The sequence below is a fragment of the Typopeltis vanoorti genome, chromosome 4 (genome assembly GCF_054136105.1).
Source record: "Typopeltis vanoorti isolate ZY-2024b chromosome 4, IOZ_Tvanoo_1.0, whole genome shotgun sequence".
NCBI lineage: Eukaryota > Metazoa > Arthropoda > Arachnida > Uropygi > Thelyphonidae > Typopeltis > Typopeltis vanoorti.
Genome location: NC_143552.1, coordinates 4,194,141 through 4,216,663, shown reverse-complemented (window position 1 = coordinate 4,216,663; position 22,523 = coordinate 4,194,141). Strand labels below are relative to the sequence as shown.

At 36.7% G+C, this 22,523-nt stretch overlaps 1 protein-coding gene across 2 annotated transcripts in view; it reads left to right on the top strand.

Moving 5' to 3' along the window:
* The window catches only part of LOC150107081 (uncharacterized), a 183,417-nt gene that overhangs the window by 8,732 nt on the left and 152,162 nt on the right, over positions 1 to 22,523 (top strand). Inside the window, exon 2 of one of the 2 annotated variants that reach the window (XM_090390987.1) lies at positions 4,927 to 4,998. In XM_090390987.1, coding sequence (XP_090247113.1) covers positions 4,927 to 4,998 — 72 coding nt within the window. Of the gene's footprint in view, positions 1 to 4,926; positions 4,999 to 12,413; positions 12,513 to 22,523 lie in introns of those variants that run through there. The other variant, XM_090390988.1, reaches the window with a different exon arrangement.

Sequence of the window (22,523 nt, the reverse complement as noted above, 5' to 3'; positions counted from 1 at the left end):
TTCAGCTATCTGGTGACTGGCTTAGACATAGTCCTTGCACACTGATAAACTTTGCAACTAAGTAGAGTCAAGGTTTAGAACACAGTGGAATTTTGCCTGCTACTGCATAGGACTCATAGTGTGATTGATTGAAACATAAAGACTAAGATATTGGAGTGATCAAGGTTTAGAGATTGTTATTAATATTATTATTGTACAGACAGCTCCATGGAGTCCAAAGAACCATTGTTGGACATCCAAACTGTCATTGTACCTTTACAGTATTGTACCTCTCTTTGAACCCATTCGAGACAAAGCACTCATAATCTACTCTGACAACCCATTTGACTCGCCATACTCCAGTTGAAAAATCTATTCGTCTACTCAACTTCCAGAGGTGATGAAGTGATTTGTTTCTGTTTAGCCAAGTGCTCAGATTTTCCACCGCATCGATCCTATAAACCCCTTTAAGTAAACGTTTCTCTCATTTCCTTCCCTGTTTTGCCTGTTGACCAATTTTTGCTACCTATAAACCCTGAAGTCCTCATAGGGAGCATTCTACAGACCACTCACCATCTTCATCATTCACTTCTGAACCACTACTTCCTCATCCCTAAGAAGCTCTGGTGACCAGACCTGTAATTGAGTTGTGGACATATCAAGGCCTTATAAAGAAAAATGATAACTTTCTTATCTCGGCTTGTACATGTTAGAACTCATTAGCGTGTTCACTAGCCAAGTAATCTGATCAGCAACCTTAGTAAATGCCCTCCTAACTTCAACTGTATTTATTAACATCCCTAACTTCATCTGTTTCCTAGATTACACTTCCATCAGTGTGTTATACAGATTGTAATCTGTTTATCCCAATATGCATAACTTTACATTTTTCTACATTAAACTAATATCCATTATCTTTTGCCCATTTTGACAGGCTATTTAAGTCATCCTGTAAACTCTCCATATCACCTTAACTATTACCCTACTGAATTTTACATCATCAGCAAACTGAATATTTCCCTTCAGAATATTTCCTATATCATTGATATGCATATTAAATAGTTGTGGTCCTAGCACAGAACCTTGTGGCACACCACTACTCACCTTCTTTCTCCTGGATTCTTCTCCTCCACATACTACTTTTTGCTATCTGTCAGTCAGCCACTGTCATCCATATATTGTTCATATCAATTTTTTACTGGTTTGTATAACTGTTTCATGTGGTATTCTGTCAAATGCATGTACAAAATCCATCAGTATCATGGTGTAGCCACTCCCTTTATCCAGCTCAGCTGTCACTGTTATAAAAAGTTAGTAATTTACTAAATCAGGACCAGCCATTCACAAAGCCATGCTACTTCTCATGTTCTTATCCACTCATTCTTGAATTCTCTCTTTGATCCTCTTTTGCCAGCGTTGCCACTTAAATAAACGGTCAAAGGCATTGCCTGTTCTGTTGCACCTTCTCGTAAATTGTGAGCTGATCTCAGAGTTGTATTTCCACTGAGATTTTCTGATATTCTAAGTGCTTCCAGTTTTCATCCACCTGTGTTCTCACATCGGCTCCTGTCACCTTTGTCATGGCAATATCCTCATTAATATTGATGTGAAGTGGTAGGGTTTCAGATGCCCTTTCCACTCAGAGTTAGGACAATTACAAACATCCCTGCCCATGGCAGGATTTGAACCTTGAGCCTCTTGGCTGAAGATATGCTTTTCAGTTCCAGTTGGCCAAACAGACTGGTCCTTTCCAAGTACCCCAGTCATGAAGTTACTTCACCTGCAAACTTTGTTTGCTTACACTTAGATACAGGATGAAATCAATATAATCCAGAGTATTTTACTAATAAGATACACCTTTTGACTACTTGTATATGGAAATATGACCTGCATTACTTGAACCTTGGTATCACTTCTGGGTCTGGCTCCCAATGATGAGACTTCAATACTGGCTCCCACTGATGTACTTTCGTGCTGAAGTGGTTGCGTACCCTGAGATATGAGCAGCTCTGCTCAGTTGTGGGATGGGTCTGTCACTGAGTGGAGCTACTGCTGAGTTAATGATCCTTGAGGTCACTCATTGTTGGGTAATGTGAGGGATCTCACAAGTTTTTGGAGTGGTATTCTGCACTTAAACATACTCAATAAAGGTGAAAACTGGTCTGGGTATTGCCCCTTCCCATAAAATGGAAAAAATTTCACATTTCATGTCTGTAGACAGCATATGATCACTCCCATACCTCACTGGGTTTTGGGAGCAAAGCTTGTTAGAAGTGATAGGGTCACAGATGCCCTTTCCATTCAGTAAGATTGCAAATATCCAAACCCATGGTGGAGTTTTAACCTGCAGCCTCTTGGCTGGAGAGTGGATATGCTAACCACTTGACCAAGCAGGCCAGCCCTTCCCTTATTGTCCATAAGGATATATGCATTGCATTATGGGATTACTAAGGCAATTGATGTGAAGTCATTAGCCTCTATATACAAGTAGCCCAGCCGTAAAGTTACTTCACATGCAAACTTTGTATGCTTACACTTAGATAAAGGATGAAACCAAGAATATAATTTCTTTGGATCTTTAATTTATAGCAACATCCTGACTTGGATGATATGCCTTTTTGCAAAAGTGATTGCTGAGTAGCTCAGTTATTTTGTCTGTTTCTGCTACCTCAATACCATTAACATTTGTTATAATTATCCTTCCATAGTCATTTTCTTCTTACTTGCCATGTAACAAAAGAATTGATTTCTTTTGGCCTGCTCAGCTAGTTTCTTGCTTATTTTATTTTCATTTTTTTTTTTTTTTTTTGCTGATTTCATAAAGGCCAACAGCAGAAAACTTGCCTTTTATCTAAATGGAAGCCATGCTTCTGATTCCTGGCTAAGGCTGTTGGATGCACTTTCTAATCACTTGTACTTCTACCCCTCGAATTCCTGCATTGATGTCAAAGGAAAATTACCTCCTACCATACTGGAATCCAAGTATTATATGCCTACTGTAGTTTTTTTTTTCCAAAAGGATACAAAAAGTTAATAAATAACTTGGACATTTAATCTCTTGGTTCTGATGGCATCTCTCCAATTGCTCTAAACATTGTGTTCCAGAGCTAACAGCTCTCCTGTATCATCTCTACAATCTATTCATAGCTGGTCACTTATTTTGCTATGTGGAAGCCATCTGATATCCAGCCTATTCCAAACAAAGGAGTTAGAAGTCTACCCTTAAACTACCAATTAATCATCATCATCTCAGTCCTCTCCAAATCATGGAGAATATCATTAATAGTCAACTTCTCCACTACCTAAAGGCCCATCATTTAATCAGCAACCAACCATTATGGATTCCTCCATTCAAGATCCACATCTGACTACTTAGTTTACATCACGTACCATTGGACACGTGCTATGAAAAGGTTCGGAGAAACTTGTGCTGTCTCTCTTGACATTTCTAGAACTTTTGATCAAGGCATTCTAAACAAACTGCCATCCTTTAGTCTACATGCCACTCTTTCTGCAATTGGCTTGCTAGCTTCCTCTTTGGTCATTCACTGCATATTATGATCGGTACTCTCTCTTTGAGCTTCACCAATTTTAGAGTCTCAAGGCTTTGTCCTGCCACTTTCTTTTTATGGAGAAGCTTTAATGGAGAGCATTAAGATCATCTACAACTAGTGCCGTAAACATTGATCTAAGTATTATCCTTCATAGGGGCAAGGACAATTTGGTACAGAAAACACAGTTGTCTTCTCTTATAAAAGTGATCTCAGCTAAATATTTTTACCCTCAGTAAAACACATATCAATAGACAAGAACAGATCTCTGCTTGGACTAACATTTACCTACAGTCTGTCCTGGCACAAATGCATCAATAGCTTCCTTACCATCCAAAAAACTAGGTACATTCTCTTTTGTTCAAGATACTATTTTTCATCTAACCAAGTGTAAACTCTGTACAAATCCCAAATCTGATGCTTAGAAATTGCTAACATGTTTGGAGTGGAGCACCTAAAAATTCTTAACATTGACCAGAGGAGAGCAATTCAGCTCATAGATATTCCCTCTCTGAGAGATTCACTTCAACCTCGATCTCACAGATGTTTCAGCCATATCTATTCTACAGGTACTTTAATGGTTATTGCTCCACTGAACTGCCAACCGTCATTCTTCTGCTTTCTGTTGCACCTGTTAACACAAGAAAAACAGCTGCACAGCACCCATTTACTGTGCAACTGAAAATAAAACAATCTGCTTTTACTTAAATATAAAGAGCCAATAGGCTTCATTTCGGCAATGTAACATTATTTAAATTAAGGGGATATTATCTGCTTTTCTCTCTCTTTTATTGTATCTACCTCCTTCCTCTGGAATAGCCTACCACAAGAAGTATTTCCAAACTACTACAACCTGCATCTCTTTAAAAAATGTCAATAAATTTCAGAGTTATTCTAGACATGATACTGGTGTGCTTTTTATCCTTTGGTCTCAAGTATAAGATCAGTATACATATCTAAAAGTATTTATATATCCAAATAAATATATATAAAATACAAGAAATAGAATTAAGTCATAACACAGTTATTATTATTACTTGACACCTCCAGGGAGTCTAAAGACTCATCGAGGGAGGGCATCTACTCTACAACTCTCTATCTCCATCACCCACAATCCACCAATTACAATGAACCACAACTACTACAATGTCATCTACCGCTTACTAGTATCTAGTATTTTCACAGACAATCACAAACATCCAAGCCCACAGCGGGATTCGAACCTGCAGCCTTTTGGTTGGAGAGCAAATACGCTAACCACTCGGCCAACCAGGCCAGCAGTTTTAGGACTAACACTTAAAGCTCTAGATCCTTTCACTTGTGCTTATTCTGTTATACATGACTGATGATTTTTAGTGTTTAACTAAGCATTTATGTTTCATTTATTTTGTTATAGTGCCTTAGAAACAGAAGTTGAAACTCTGAGGTCTATATACATCCATGAATTGGAAGTAGAATATAATAGCAGGTATGATAAAGGTTAATAAATATTTTTACCATAAGCTTTACTTTATACAAATTTGTCTTGTATTCCAGAAATGTAGGTTGCAATATTGGTAACCTTGGTCAGCATCCTCCAAAATTCATCCATTTCATTAGAAAAGGAGCATATGGCTTGTTTTCTATTAATATATTTTTTTAAATAACAACCCATAACTGATAACAGTGGATAAAGAGTAAGGGAATACTAGGATGATAGATGTGTAAGTAGGGTATTTTTAAGGCTTTATGTATTCTACAGTATTCTATATTATATTGTATTCTATAGTATTATTTTACATTAATCCCTTTTTTTCAGCGCTAATCCTTTTTTCCAAAGTATTGTTAGATTACATGTTGTGTGAGATAGAGGACAGCAAATCAAAATATATAGTTGGTTTCTGCCATGGGCCAAGGGATGCAAGGGAAAATGTAGATAACAATGCATTGTTCAAATTAGCACAAGTGCAGGCGAAATAATTATTATTGAAGACTTCAACTAGAGACATAGATTGGAAGAAACAAAACTCACATGGCAGGCAGAAAATTGAAGTTTACACCTACTGAGAGAGAATTACTTGAAATAGCATGTGATGGTTGGAACTTGCACAGAAATATAAGAAGCTGTTTAAAACCAAGTTATCACCTTCTAATTTATCTACAGCTGAATTTCTTGTGTTGCTTTCTCCGAAACACAAGAACTATATATCTATTTTAAAAGTCGATAAAGGAAAAGCTATAGTGGTAATAGATAAAGATGACTGATGGGAGGATAATCTCCTTTTAAAACATACATTCTTTAATGACCTTACCTCTTTTATGAAGTTGTCAGCTGGCATGACAGTACAGTAACAAAAAAAATAAATAAATAAATAAAAATCATATACTCATTTTGGAAGAATATTGTTTATACAGTTTTCCAAAAATACATAAAGAAGACTGCACTGTGAGGCATGTTGTGAACTGCATAGACTCTCCAACATATCAATGGCTAAGTTCCTTTCTTATCTGTTAAACGCATGCTAGTCAATCCAGATCATTTATTTAGGAATTCTACTTATCTTTTTGACAAAATCAAGGATATTTCTGTCCAAGCTTTTGATATTTTAGTCATCTTTGTTATTAGTTCTCTGCTCACTAACATCTTCTTGGCTGACTATTTTCCTTCTGTATTTCATCTGTATTATAGTAATGTTAGAAATTAGAAAATCGACTAGAGAATTGAAAAAAGTGGAAAAATGTTTAACAAAACTTAGACAGCATAAAAAGGATCAGAACAACAAGAGGCAGGAAAGCACTGAGCTTGGTAATAATATCATCATCATCAATTTTCCTCCAAATCAGTCTGCTACCTGTAAAGACTCCAATATTATCAGGTCTTATATTTCTGTCTTCTAAGGCACTTTTTACTATGTCAATCCACCTATATCTTGATCTTCCTCTAGGTCTTTTTCCTGCCAACCTGGCAGAAAACGCTTGTTTTGCTAATCTTTCCTCTTCCATTCTGCTTAAGTGACTATATCACCTGAGATTAGCTCTGCTAATGCATTCCTGGATGCTGACAATATCAAGTTCTTTCCTAATATCCTTGTTTTTAATATGATATTGCCATTGATGCCATCTGTTCATGCTCCTAATCTTTCTCAGGACTCTTATATCTGCGATCTCTAATCTTTGGTCAAGTGTTTTACTTCGAACCCAGCTCTCAGATCCATAGGTTAAAATTGTTTCAACACTGTCTTATATGCAGCTAATTTAGTGTTTTGGCTAATTTCTCTCTTATCCCAGTTTTAATATTTAATTAATTAAATTTAATAATAATATTTAATAATTAATAATAACAAGGTAAGTCTATCACCATCCCCTACATCCAGGGCACCTCTGAGAAAATAACCAATATCCTCAAAAAATGACCTTACTTCCTGTTACAGACCATATAAAAAGTTGGCATCCCTTATCTGCTCTACCAAAGACCAACCACTTCCCCTAGACCTACCTGGTGTATACCAGGTCCCTTGCAGCTGCAAATTGTCCTACTTTGGCCAAACAGGCAGAACAACAAATATCAGGATTTCAGAACACCAAGACTACATCCCGTTTCACCAGTACAGCCGCTCTGGGCTGGCAGACCATGCCTTAGATACCCACCATAAAATTCGTTGGAAGAAAACAAAAATAATTCATCGCAGCAAGTTTAAATACGAAAGATTATTCAAAGAATCTTCAGCAGCTCTAAAAAACGTTCCTAACCTCAACAAATTTGGGTGCATGAAACTACCCCAAATTTGTGAGACTTACATTATGAGAACTTCAGCCCAACTACCAAATTAGCCCGCAAGAGGGCACCATTAGGACTTTAGGAACAATATTAGTTTCTTGCTTTCTTCCTCATTTGCTTTGTGTTAGTGCCTGCGTGCATATACGATATCTTTATGTTCCTGAAGATGGCAATGTGACGTTGCTGAAATATAGAAGTTATTCATTAAAGTTACCTTTAATTAATATACTTTATATGCGTTGTTAATTCCGTAAACTAATTACCTGTTATACCAGACAAATATTCATGTTAGAGGTTTAATGGAATATTAACAGCACTGAGAAAGGATCAAAACTAATTTTAACACTTCCAATATTTCGTCTCCGTCACACAGACATCTTCAGGAATTACAAAAACCTTTTTGTAACAACACGCACACAAATACAATACAAAGTGAAACTAAAGTTCTATCTAGGTGGTGCACCCTCTATGGGCATTTGCAGGTGGCCTGGGATGTAAAGAGAGATCTCTGATAATTAAAGTTTCCCAAATTTTGGGAAGTTTAATGCAACCATATTTGTTTAAATTAGGTTGATTCCTGAGTGCAGATGCAGATTCAAAGAATAGTCTTTCTTTTTTGAATTTACTATGGTGGAGCATGGTAGTTTTTTTCCAGGAGATCCTGTAGGATGTATCCAAAACATGGTCTGCAAGGCCAGATTGACCATAATCGTGTTTGCAGATGTAAGAACTGTGCCATCACCATTCCTTACATCCGTGGTACTTCAGAAAAAATAGCCAGATCATTAAAAATGTGCAACCTCCATACAGCTTTTAAATCCCACCGTAAACTTGCTACCCTTATCCGTTCCACTAAAGACCAGCTCCCTCTTCTTTCAGTGCCTGGTGTATACAGAGTACCTTGTTCCTGTAAACTTGCCTACTTCGGACAACAGGCAGGTCAGCATCCACCTGGTTAGAAGAACACAGTTCTTACATCTGCAAACACGATTATGGCCAATCTGGCCTTGCAGACCATGTTTTAGATACATCCACAGGATCTCCTGGGAAAAAACTACCATGCTCCACCATAGTAAATTCAAAAAAGAAAGACTATTCTTTGAATCTGCATCTGCACCCAGGAATCAATGTAATTTAAACAAATACGGTTGCATTAAACTTCCCAAAATTTGGGAAACTTTAATTTTCAGAGATCCCTCTTTACATCCTAGGCCACCTGCAAATGCCCATAGAGGGTGCACCACCTAGATAGGACTTTAGTTTCACTTTGTATTGTATTTGTGTGTGTTGTTACAAAAAGTTTTTGTAATTCTCGAAGATGTCTCTGTGACGGAGACGAAATATTGGAAGTATTAAAATTAGTTTTAATCCTTTCTCAGTGCTGTTAATATTCCATTAAACCTCTAACATGAATTCTTCACAGCACTTTAGCCTCAACACAAGTGACAAGTATAGTATGAGAGAGGATATGAAAAGTCTTTTAGAAGTGAGAAAGAAATGTGAGAGAATAAAAATTCTAGGTTTGCTACTCAGATATGATAGTACTAAGTTAAGGATGTGGGGTGGGGGGGGGCAGTGATAGCAAATGATTCAAAGCACAGGCTGTGTAGAAGAAATTGATGTGAGTTTTAGATGTGTGGAGGGCGTTTGATGGCAGAAAAGAATTGTATAAGAGAGACAGCCTTTGGCATCAGGAGCCTGGAAAAGTTATTAGGATGAGACCTAATGCAGGGAGTCATGGAAACTAGATCACCATAAGTCCTATCCTAATTTACGCTCATGTGCAGACCTACACATTTTACCATGTAGGCATTCAGAACTGAAATCCTATGGAATTGGTTGGTTCCTGGAGGTGTTCTATGTCTGTAGAAGCGTATGCTCATGGGGCTGGTTTGCCTGTTCTGGGGAAGAAAAACCCAATTTTCCAGGTGAAAAAAAATTCCCTACTTCTCCGTATGAAACCGGCTAACTCACCTTTTGTCAAAAGAGACCAGATAAATGTTCCTCACATCACTGATGGGAATTGAACCCAGGTCTTCCCGACTAAAGCACTTCTTGTATACCTTCTGAGATACGGAGGCAAAACGTCTGGTTAAGTTCAGCTATGGTATGCAGATATGATAAAGATATGAATGGCTTTGAACGTGGTTATGCATCTGGCGAAGGGGTGGAAACGTGCTCTTTGGTTTTGGACCTTTTGAATCTGTCTGTGGAGGCAAAAGAGAAAGTTCTATAACAAGAACAAACAGATTGCATATCTAATTATAAGAAAAAGCCAGGTGGTAATTTATGCTTAGCCAGGAGCATCAGAAACAAATGAGTTGAATTCGTTGTATTATTGAATACGTTGTGGCCTGAAATTGTTGGCATTAGTGGCGCCTTGCTATCGAATCAGATATTGTAACTAGGATTGAGTTTTGCCATAAATACTGTTACTTCGCAGCCACCTCCCCTCCCAGCACTACCCTCAGTATTGCATGAGCCTGTGGTTCCTTTAGTGGTGTTGTGCATTTGTCAGTAGAGAGAGAGAGAGTTGTTGGGTTAACATGCAGTGGGGAGATATTATGAGAACTGTGTAGCTGTAATAGCATTTCACAAGGTTGGAATGCAGTCACCTGTTATTTTCAACATGCTAAAAATACCCAGGATCAGTAGGATGTTTGTGTATCAGACTGTTAATTGTTATAACGATACAGAAGATGTATCTGACTGCCAAAGAACAGGTTGACAAAGATATGTTAGGATGCAACAGCTTGTGAGGGCTGTGAAGGCAGGCCTCTGCCATAAGCCTGTGAGAATGTAGAAGGTGATGTCGTGAGATATGAACATTTCGGAGAGAACAATGTCACGTGTGAATGATGATCTGGGGTGAGAACCTGTCGTCGTTCTGTAGGGCACTTTCTAACACCACAACTTGTGGTAGAGGGTGATGAGGCACTTATCTGCCGTATGCAAACACAGATATCCTCTTCACAGATGAGATTTTCACCTTGAAGAGTCATTTAACCACCAAAATGATTGGCTATATACCCTGGATGGTTGCATAGCACCCATGATTCAGAGTCGTCATCATCCTGCATCAGTGATGGTTTGGTGGGATGGTGTATCAAGGTATCCAAGTTGCATTTCTATGAGAAAGGGGTTAAAACCTCCAGCAAAGTGTATGAAGACATCGTGCTGGAACCTGGTTCTGGTACTTCTTCTGAACAGCACCTTGTTTTACAGGAGGCAGCTCCTGAAAACAAGGCAAGGACCACACAACAGTGGTTGGATGTGAATATTCCTGATCAAATATTACCATATGATTGGCCATCTGGAAGTCCTAATCTATATCTGTTGGACTTCAAATTGTGGTCGGAGCTTGAGAAAGTAGCCTGCAAGAAATGACACCCAGCATCACCACAAGTGAAAGTGGATTTGGAGCGAGCAGTGACAGCATTTCCAATGGATGTTGTGCATGCTGCCATCAATATGTGGCCTCACAGACTTTGGGCATGTGTGAAGGGAAAAGGAGAACATTATGAACAATGAGTGCTGTTACAAGCATATAAATGTATGTACTAAAAGCTGTAAATGATTTACTGATATACTAAATGTTTAGGCACTGATTAAGTTATAGCAGTATTTATATCTAGACTAGTTATTGTTTTTAGAAATGACAGAAGAGATTGGGAGAGTACTACTAAGGATATCAGACTATTTGAGTCCAGTTAGGGTAGAAATGCATGAAAACAGGACTCAAGTAGTCCAGTATAGCAGTAAGTTTGAGGATATCTAATGTGAAGTGGAAGCTAACAGGATGAAATATATAGTGGTGCTATTACAGACCTGGCAATTCAATTTTTGACAATGATGGTACATCACCAAATTACTCTGATGGGTACTATGAAAGTAATCATTATGGGTAACTAAAATTATCCAAACATTGACTAGACAGCAGAGAAATCTCATGATAAAATGAAGTTGAATTTCCTTTCTTTTATGCTTACATGGTGATAAGAATACATTACGAAAAATTATAGATACAACTACCGTGTTAGAGTAAAACTTTAGTTTAATATAAACCAAAAATAATTACACTCAACGTTTCGACCTTCACATTAAGGTCATCTTCTGGAGTATATGTATATATACAAAGAAACAAGCTGCACTCAATCCACATGGCATGCTAAAGTTACTGATCAACCGTTAAAACTATTTACCTGACATTGCTTTTAATAAAAAAAAAAAAAAAAAACCTCACTACATCAAAGCTAGAGTCCTGTTATTATTATTATCTATTAGGTTACAAAGTTAATTAAGCTGGAGAGTAATATGTTCATGTATAAAATAATAGATAAATAAATAAACAGAAAATAAAATTACTTATATAAGTATACATATAATTGCAACTGGTATGGATAGTGACCAATAAAAAATAAAAATTGCTTAGAGTCCTGAAGTCAGGGTTTGCTGAAAACTAAGTGGGCTGAATGTGTGCCATCCAAATTCTTAGGATTTTTAAGCCTTCCCTCCCCATTATTGTTGAGATTAGGTTGATTAATCAAAAATTTCACAGGCTTCTTTAACCATTTCTACCCTAGTGATTTCAGTTGGAATCACTAACTGTCTTGGCTTTCATAGCCCATATTTCATGGCGAATGATTCCAATTAGTATCTTATGTCGTAGTTCTATTTCTTTAATATAATAACAGGTATGTATTATACATATAAAATCTTACCAATATCGGTTTTTATGACTTAGTAGAATAATATGCATATATTGGATTATAGAGCATAAGCTAAGAAGTTGAATATTTGCTACCAGAATATAATGATTCCATATGGAATCAGTCGGTCAGAATTCCTGTCTTGAAATGTATTTTTCATCAAAATACTTGATATTATTGCTTTTTTAGACCTAAAGACAAAATAAATAGAAAGAAAAATTTTTTTCACTTGGAAAAAAAAATTCAGGTCAGAAAGGGTTAAATTTCTGTTCATACGGAGTTTTGTATGATGCAAAGAACAAGTACTTTTCTAATAAATTCGATGTAGGATGTTAAGAGTGTGATCTGAGAGGCCTGCTTCACCAAAATTATTATATTTAATTTGCCGTTTGTGTTCTTTTTTACAGATAGGAATTGTACGTCCAATTTCTCCAATATAAGGTAAGTTACAGGTGCAATAGATGCAATATACTCCAGGGTGTGCCAATGGAGGGAGAGGATCCTTAGAGGTGTTGAGTATGTTTTTTAATTTTAAAGGTTTAAAAGTGGCATTAAGATTATAATGATGTAGGATTCTATTGATTTTTTTTCATAACCCTTTAATGTATGGGAATGTTATGGTTTTACTGTAATCTATATTACTTTTTGATGAAGTTTTATGAAGAATTTTATTAATAGTATTTTTGCCATATCCGTTATTTATAAATGTATTGCTGATAATTTTTAATTCTTGTTTAAGAGCTTGTTCATTAGAGCAAATTGTTAGTTTTTTTTTTTTTTCTTTTTGAGGGTGTTGATGACTCCAAATTTCTGCGAAGGTTGATACGAGTTACCATGTATATATTGACCAGTGTGTATAGGCTTACGGTAAACAGTGAAGGATAGACTGCCTGAGGGAAGATGTGTGACTAGTGTATCCAGGAACGGGAGCGAGTTCTGATTTTCAATTTCAGTAGTAAATTGTATGCTCTCATGTTTATTGTTCAGGTGGCTAAGGAATGTGCTTAATGTTTGGCTGCCGTGTGGCCAGATAACGAAAACATCGTGAACATATCTAAGCCAAACTGTAGGTTTTAGAATAAAAGAATCAAGAACACGTTGCTCAAAAGCTATATAAAAATTAGCAATTGGGGGGGGTATTAACAGTGTCTGATGGGGAGGGGGATAGTGGTGAGCCCATGGCCGTACCTACTTTTTGTAGGTAAAATTTATTTTGCCACACGAAGTAACTGGAACGTAGTACGTGGACAAAGGAGAGCCGTAATATTGGGTGGAAATTTCTTCTGTAGAAGAAGAATTGTCATTGATTGGGGACGTTTGTGAAAAGGGCAGAAACTTCCAAACTGACTAATAAATCATCTTTGCCGAGTATGTTCTTTATATAGGAGGGGGAATGACCTACGAATGGCTAGGTGATAATTAGGGCTGTCTATTCCCTCAACTATCGGCTGAAGCGGAACGTTATGTTTGTGTACCTTGGAAACACCATATATTCTGGGAGAACGGGCATAATGGGGAATTAATTTTTTAGCAGTGTCTGATGGCCAAGAGGTGAGAGATTTAAGTAATTTCAGTTTTTTTTCTTTATCCTGTTGGTCAGATTATAGTTTACAAGCTGATAGGTGTGCTGTTATCAGAGACTAGTTGATTCATCTGATGAATATAAGTTGATCTGTCAAGGATGATCGTGGCATCATAACAGACTTTATACATATAAATATACACATATAATCCTGGAACAAATTAACACTTTACTTAACCTTATACTAGTCAGAATGCTCTATATTGCTATAATACCATGGACATTAATGTTTATTTTCAGTTTACCTTATCAAACTTACAAAACAATATAGGTTAAACTATCCTTACGCTATACCCATACATGCATTTGACCCTTAAGACACTCTCATATGAGATACCATGCGCATACATAAATCTCTAGCACATGAATGCTTATCAAATAATATAAACTAGTTTACTCTCACTCTACTCTGATTTGCACTAAAGTCCTAGTATATCTTCGACTGTCCAGTAATTAGCAACGATTGCAACTATATGCGATTTCAGTTGATACAAGATTTTACAGTACCTTTCTAGGACGAACCCTGGTTTTCACGATCTATACCTTTCGTGCTTGAATTAAGGATACACACAGGATCTTCTATTCTATCACTATGGAACTCATCACGTGGGCACAGACTTCTGTATGGATTTTCTTTCCCTCGATACGAGTACTGGATGATGAGATACATAGACAGTTCCTTCCTTCCTTGTAACTATATGGCGTTACTCGTCTCTTGCAATAGGAATATGGGATTGAATACCTGCACATTTTGTTTCCTTGTTGCATCAGACAGAGATAACTTCTATGCCGTCACTCAGTAAAACCTTGTTACCTATACAAAAATTTCGTGAAGAAACCTTGAGAAAAAAACCCTGTGTGTGTGTGGGGGGGTGTTCCTAACCCTTTTATCTGCATGGCCCCTATCGGCACCTTCTTCAATTTCTTTCCTCCCTACTGGAGTCAATCTCATTCACCAATTAAAGTCGTGTTTTTTCTGCCCAAAACATGCTACGGTGCCTTGCACGTGACTCTCATGTGACGGCGTCTCACTTCGGGAATTGACCTTGAGCAATCATCATTTGTTTTAATCTAGCCTCTATACTAAATTAATTCCCTTTTTTTGAATTCACATGAATATTTTAATCTCCTTTTTTCAAGTGTTAAACTAGCCTCTCACATACAAATTCTTATCTCTAATCTTCTTTGTCTTACCTAACCTATTTTTTCCAAACCCTTTTTTTTTTTGTAATAAGAATCCCTTTTTTATTATTTAGTTAAACAAACAATTTCTGCTATAATTAATTTTCTTGGATGCAAGCATATTTTCTGTCTTTAAATATCTTGTATTAGCTACTTACATAGGATTTTATATTTTTATTTTCTTGTTACACCATGATAACTGAAATTTTTACATTCTTGGTTATCAGGGTGTAATACCTTATTAAAGTGTGATCACATAAAATTGAGCTGTTTGTAAAGCATCTGATATTTTTCTGCTTTCCATTTTCACTAATTACTCTTCCATGGTCATGATTCCTTTTATTTTCCACATATTTCTAGTATTTCTCTTCACCTGTTTAGGTAATTTATTTTCATAGTCTCATTTGGCTTTTCTTACTCTTTCACTCTCCAGGTGTCCTTTTTATACTCCACCTGAGCTTAGTTATCTCTCTCTCTTATCCCAACATTGGACCTGCAAGTTTCTTCTTTTCATATTGCTCTTTCTTTCAATTTTTATTCATCCATTTTACTCCTATGTGATTTATTCTTCTAACCCTGGATGTTCAGTCATATATAGCATTTTTCCAACACCTTCCAATCACTTCTGTTGCACTGTTTATTTTTCTGTCATGTAGTTTTTCACCTAAGGCACTGTTTCAGTCTACCTTCATGTATGTCATAATCACCTGTCTTATAGTTCCACATATTATTCGCTACCTTCAAAGTCATATTGTAGATAACTCTTGCCAATTTACGTCATAATAGGCATCTCATTTATAGACATTTCTGTTTCTAGATCCAGTATTCTTGCACTATGACTCCCTTCATTAGTATTTCCTTTTTTTTTTTTTTGCATACTTTTTCCTCCCTCCCTCTCTCTCTCTCTCTCTGTGGTTTGTAGTTAAAATCACGTACAATAATATTCTCAATGGTTTATAAAGTTTGTGCAGTTTCAGTTCATCTTGAGATGTTCTTGGCTTTTAGCAGCCTCCATCCATGTCCAGCTAACTTTACATCAAACATCCTTAAACCTGTTTTCTGTATTATTATTCATACTATCATCATACTTTGGATTTTTGCTGTGGTTACATGTTTGATTCCTCTGCAATCATTAGCAATGCTCGTCTTCCCCCCCCCCTCCACACACGCACTTTCTATTTTCTCCCAGAATACACTGTACCCTCATGTTCTGTTCCTGTGACATTCTAATAATCCCTTTCATTATTAAGCCACATTTTAAGACAATTTTTGTCCCCCATTGTATTTACTACTGCTTAGAATTCATTGTTTTTATTCATGATGCTTTAGACATAGTGATGTATGACAGCCATCCAAGTAACTCTTAAAGTGGACCATTCCTTACCCAAATTCTTCATCCTGCCACTACAAGCATAACTTTTCTATCCAATGATACCTTACCATCACGCTGTCGTTATCTTTTGTCATAACAGTCACTATCTCCTGCCTTCCTTAATTTCATGCATCCAAGCTCATTCAGCCACTATGATATACCTAGTTTTTCTGGCTATATTCACTCTCTTCATTGAACAACAGTTGATTCATGCCTCAATACTATATTCATTTAATTTTAATTCATCCTGCAATTACAAATTCTTTCAGCCATCACCTATCACCCAACACATTAACATACTACATACTGTTTCTCATAAACATGTTCATTATAGCAAAATTATGCAACTACTACCAACGTGGAGTAATAACAATAATTACTTATTCTTATTACTCATCTGGAGTATACATATAAAAGAAACAAGCTACGTTAAAATACTCATCATCATCAAATTCCTGATATGTACCCTCAAGGGGTGTATGGGATATGATAGTACTACATGAAAAACTTGTGTCATTAGTAACTTCCTATTTACAATTTTCACCCAAATCAAAATTAAAAATTTTGATTATTAAAATTATAATTAAATTATACAAAATTAAAATTAAACCAAATTAAAATATTCATAGTATGTTAAATTATTACTTAGTCAAATTGTCAATCTAGTTTAACATTTGTTAGGAGTAAAAAAAAAAGTCCATAACTAGTCTTATTTTTTTTAAGTGTCTGAAAAAAATTTCAGTTGTATTATTTGCTAGCTTTAAAAGATATTTGATTTGATGGGAGTAACATTAGTCATGGTTTTATTATGGAAAAATATTCCTGATATTTTCTCATGCAGCAGTGTACAGGATACTATAAAGTTTACATTATTGTTAACCTCCTATTAACAGTTTCCCTCCACATTAATCTGTTTCTCATGACTCCATTGCTTGCCTTCTAGGGCATTTCTGACTGCAGCAATCTGCCTAGATCTTAGTTTTCCCCCTGTGTCTTTTCTTTTCTTTGCCATTTTGGCACCAAACATCTGTTTGGCTAACCTTTCCTTTCTTATTCTGTATAAGGGACCATTTCACCTTAGATTCACACGGCTCATGCATTTAGAAATGCCAACAATATGGAGTTTCTTCCTGGTATCTTCATTTTTAATGATTCTGTTACCGATGGCATCTGTTCACTTTCCTAATTTTTCTCAAAACTCAAATCTCTTGTCTGTTTGACTGCTCTAACCCAGCTTTCAGATCCATAACTTAAAATAAGTTTAAACACATACAAATGCAGATAATTATATATTTAAGAAAAAATTACACGTTTAAAACAAGAATCAAACTTTGATGAATCAGTAGCAGAGTCTAAAGAAAGCAGTGATTGATTTAACCAGGGAGGCTATATGGTTTATTTGTTTGCATGGATGAAATGTCATAGTGGACTCAGAAAGTAGACACAGTCATAGAAAAAAAGAAAGCACATCCAAAGTTCCTAGCAAGTAACTCATGAGAAGACTTTGGTTAGAAAATAGAAGATAAATATTGGAAGGTAGCAAAATATTATGCAGCTATTGAAGAGTTTAGACATGGAGGAAATAATACTGTAAAAGAAATCATGAAAGAAAAAAGTGACATTAAATCTGAGGCTAAAAATATTTGAATGCTTGTAACTACTTTTTAATGATTGTTAAGTGAAACAAGCAATCGCACAATAGCAGTAGAAAATATTCAAGGGAAATTCTAACAGGACTGTATATCCATAGTAAGGTTAAAAAAAAATGGGAGTTAAAAAAAAAAGACTGTCTGGTACTGAAATTGGTGAAAAGCAGCTGAAGTTGATAATATTCGACCAGAAATGCTCAAATGTGAAGATATAAAAGTTTTGCATATGCTGCACTCTGTAATTCTGAAGATCCTGTTAAAAAGGTCAAATTCAGGTAACTTACTACAATAAGTTTCCTATAACACCAATCTGTAAAAATAGAAATAAAAGAATGCTAGAATTAGAGGAATTCCCTGCTGAATGTTCTAGGTAAGATATGTGGAATCATATTTAAGAAAGAATAACAGAAATTGTGGAAGGAAAATTTAAGAATAACAAGTTAGATGCAGGATAAATTTCTGGACAGGTAGTTGAGAAATTATAGGAACATAATTAGGATGTGTATATAAGTTTCAGAGATATGGAAAAGGCATATGACAATGTGCCAAGAACAAAACTGTTCGCAGTGTTGTAATTATTATTAAGAGAGACTTCCAGAGGGACTCGCATGTATAGAAAGGCTTGTGTGTTTGTCATACATGTTGATTAATTTTGACGGCATATATTAAAACACAGACTGATAAGTAAATAATTATTTATTGACTTATTGCTGATATTTTGCTGGTATTATGAACAAAGTCAGAGCACAAAAAAAAAACAGTTTGTCATAGTATGCGAGTCTACAACAATATAGTGTTATAGTGGGACTAGAGTCTCAATAGATTGCAGTATGGTGGTTGCTCTTCTAAACATGACACCCAGACCAGTACCTTAGTTGTCTACAGACAATTTGGTGCTTGCACGTCACACCTGAATGGTGCGGCATAGGAAGCAGCTACCACATAGTCTCAATGGCTGCCTTGATGCTTCCGTTCTAGTGGCCTCATCGCCACTTGAACTGGCACTTCAATCTCAATATTTGACCAAGCACATCATTTCTTGTTCCCATCTTAATCTGACTTAAGTACCACCTTATGTTCTTACTTAAACTAACTTATGTCTAGAAGCCCCAACTACCACTATCTGGGGACTTCAAATTTTTCACAGTAATTCAATCTGTCTTTTAGCATTAGCCACTTTACCAACTTTAACCCACTGAGACATCTGTCGCTAGACTTGTCCGAGAAAGTTCCAAACAAGTACTGTGCTGGGGCAGGGTTAAGCTTGTGTGCACAAGTGGGATGGCAATTCCCCATGTTAAAGACAGCATGAAGGCCAAATCCTTCTCAGATTCTGCAATGGAGCCAGGCATATCTCTTCGGGATTCTCGAAGGTCACCCGGACTTAGCATCATGAGAGTGGTTCACTGGGAATTTTGAGTTTTGTGCAATCTTGCACTCATCAGGCTTCCCCTGATGACATAACGACAGAAGTAGTATGTTAGTTCACCAGCCAGACCACAGCTCCATCCGACACATATACCTCAAGGAGAGTCATGTTTACTCCCACCGATTACCCATGACCTTGATTGATATTCTTTCACTTAAACATTCATAGCACTGGGCAGAAATCACATTGCAGCACCACATCTCAACAACCATCTCAATTTGCTTTGTTTTAATTAGACAGTCGCATTCTCCTGGTCCGTGCCAGTTCTGAGTCACTCTTAGTTGCCGGCCGAAATGTTCACACCAGACGGGCCATCCATCTGATGTCACACAACTGATTCATTCCACGAGAATGCCCTGGTGCTGATCCAGGCTCAACCGTTCCATCACTGAACAGTTTTTCCCAGTTCTGGTGCAGTGATATACCCACTTCGGACCCCAGCCCGACCGGTCCAGTCCTCAGAGCCAATCCTTGTCCCGAGGTTACTGATCCATCTTGCAGACTTACCTTACCTACATTATTTTGTCAACTAGAGGCTGTTCACCATGGAGACCTGCTGTGGATATGGGTGTAGTCTGGCACGAAAATCTCACTCTCTCCCTTTGAATTTCAAGGGCCAACAGGAGCGCTCTGGACACTGCAGGAGGCACGGTGCTTTATGGGGAATAGCATCCCTGTCTAGTACATAGAACTTACTAGTTCATACTAGTCTCATTATAACAATATTGTTCTAGTCTCGTATACTGTGACAAACTGTTTTTTGTTCTCTGAAGATGCATTATAATTCCAGCGAAATATCAGCAATAAGTCGATAAATAATTATTTACTTATCAGTCTGTGTTCTAATATATACTGTCAAAATTAACAGGGACTCATTGAGCGAGGCCACATATTCATGCACCAGCTGTCGCACCTTTTTGAATTCATTCACATTACCTGCACTTATCTCCTCTAAAGGCAATTCAAATCCAGTTCATGCACCACTTTGAGAGAAAAATCTAGCTCTCACCTCCATCTTCACTGCATTCTTTCTCAAATTCTCTGGATACCCTCTTCCTTTCTCTACTCTCCATAAAATGAAAATTTCCATCTACTGGTATCCTGAATGACCCTTTCAAAAATTTGTCTCAGTCACATCACCTCCCTCTATCTTCTATTTGTTAGTGTCTGCACCCCACAAATTCTCATTTCTTCATATTATTTATTTCTCACTCTTAATATCTTTATCTTTGTGTTCTTTCCACAATATCAGCATCACCACAAAACATAAGAGCACAGACATGTGCACAATAGTCCAAGTGAGGTCATATCAAGGCCTTGTAAAGAGGCAAAATGACTTTCTTGCCCATACATCTTTGTTTCAACATTGCAGTGTATTTGCAATCTTTGCTGTATGGCCATTGAGCTTAATTTTCCCATCTACTAAAATTCCAAGATCCCTAACCAGATCAGATTCTTTTAGCTTAATCCCATCAATATAATATGACATGGGATATCTCATTACACAAAACAGCATAACTTCACTAACATTGAACTGATAGCCTGCACACTTCCATAACTCCAGCCTGTTCTGATCATTTTGCAAATATTGCACATCACCATCAACATTCCTGATTACCCTATTTTTGTATCATTAGCAAACAGCTCTATGTCACCTGTCAAACCCTTCCAATTTTGTCATTGATGTAAAGATTGAATAACGATGGATCAGCAGCAGATGTACCACAGTGTATCACAAGGATCCTTGTGGTACACTGCTGGTCATCTTAAATCTTGCAGACTCACATTCCCCATATACCACTTCGTGATATCTGTTGGTCAGCCATCCTGTTAGCCATGCTAATATTTTAAAATTCAATCCCATATTTTCCAATTTATGCAGCAGTCTTCCATGCTGTAGCCTGTCAAAAAGCCTTAAAAATCCAAAAGTATCAGGTGTATCCATTCCCCTTGTCTAACTCAGCAGTAACATTGTTATAAAATTTGAGCAAATTGCTCAAATGTGACCTTTCCTTAGTAAACCTATGCTGTTCATTGCAAAGTATAGATTCTCTGTCAACCCATTTTTGTATATGAACCCTTATAAACTTTTCCAAAATCTTCACCAGAGATTCTTATAGGTTGATAGGTTGTATACATCTGTCTTTGTACCACCCTAGTGCAGTAGGATTACATTCTTTCCACACCCTGTGGAATCATTCTTGCTCTGAGATTCAAATTATATAGCCTAGTCAAAACAGTTAGTTCATCTGAACACTCTTAGCATCCATGCTGATAACTCATCAGTCCCAATTGCCAAATTTTTATTCGGTTTGTGCAACAGCTCTAGTACCTCCTCCCCATACACTTAAGTTTCTTCAATCCAGTAAAGAGGTTGCAGTAGCAGTGAGCTCAGTGTTGCATACTATATTGATAGCTTTTAGCAAAATGGGCACTCGTTAGTTGAAAAATCTCTTCTGCAACTGTCACTGCATGCCATTTGCATTCAGTACAGTCATTCTTTTGTACCCATTCTTTCTTTTACTTGCAACATAATCAAATTCGTTTGGGTTGTCTTTAGCTCGCATAGCCAGTTTCTTTTCATACTCATACTTAACTTTCTGTACAATAGTTGTAACTCTTCTGACCTGTTTCTTATACATAATTTTCATAGCTGACATCATCCTTAACACAGTATTCCTTCCATGTAATCTTTTTCTTAAGAATTTCTTGCTTGATAAGATTCAACATTCATTCCACTTCTAACATATTTATTCTTTGAACTCTAGCAACAGATTCCAGTCATCATTTAAATATTTTTTAAATTCTTCCCATGCAGTGAAGATATCATATCCTTCCCATTTAGCAACCAATACCACATGACAGAACCTAGCATTCTACTAGGTTCAGTCATAATTTCCTGTTGTGTAGTTCAGCATGTAACCTCTTCTGAATGGAACATACATAAACTTAGCTACTTCCTAAGTCAGTACAGCATGATTACTGTCATCAACTGGAGGCAGAACACAGATGCCCCCTCCCATGTTCTCTCCCCATTTTCCACATAACAAAAAATTTTATCAAAAAACCTCTATTATATCACCTCTCTTTCCCCTGTTAACTTTATTTAATATAATCCGGATATAATCTTTGTAAGTGTTTTTTTGCACCCTTTCCACAGCTTCTTCATCCTTTTGGAAACAGAGAGACCAAATCTGCATATAGTAATCCAGGTGCATTTTTATCATTGCCTTTAAAATGACTTCCTTATTACATATCAAGGTTTGCTTTAACATTGCAATTATCCTCTGTGTTGTATTTGTGATTTTTGAAC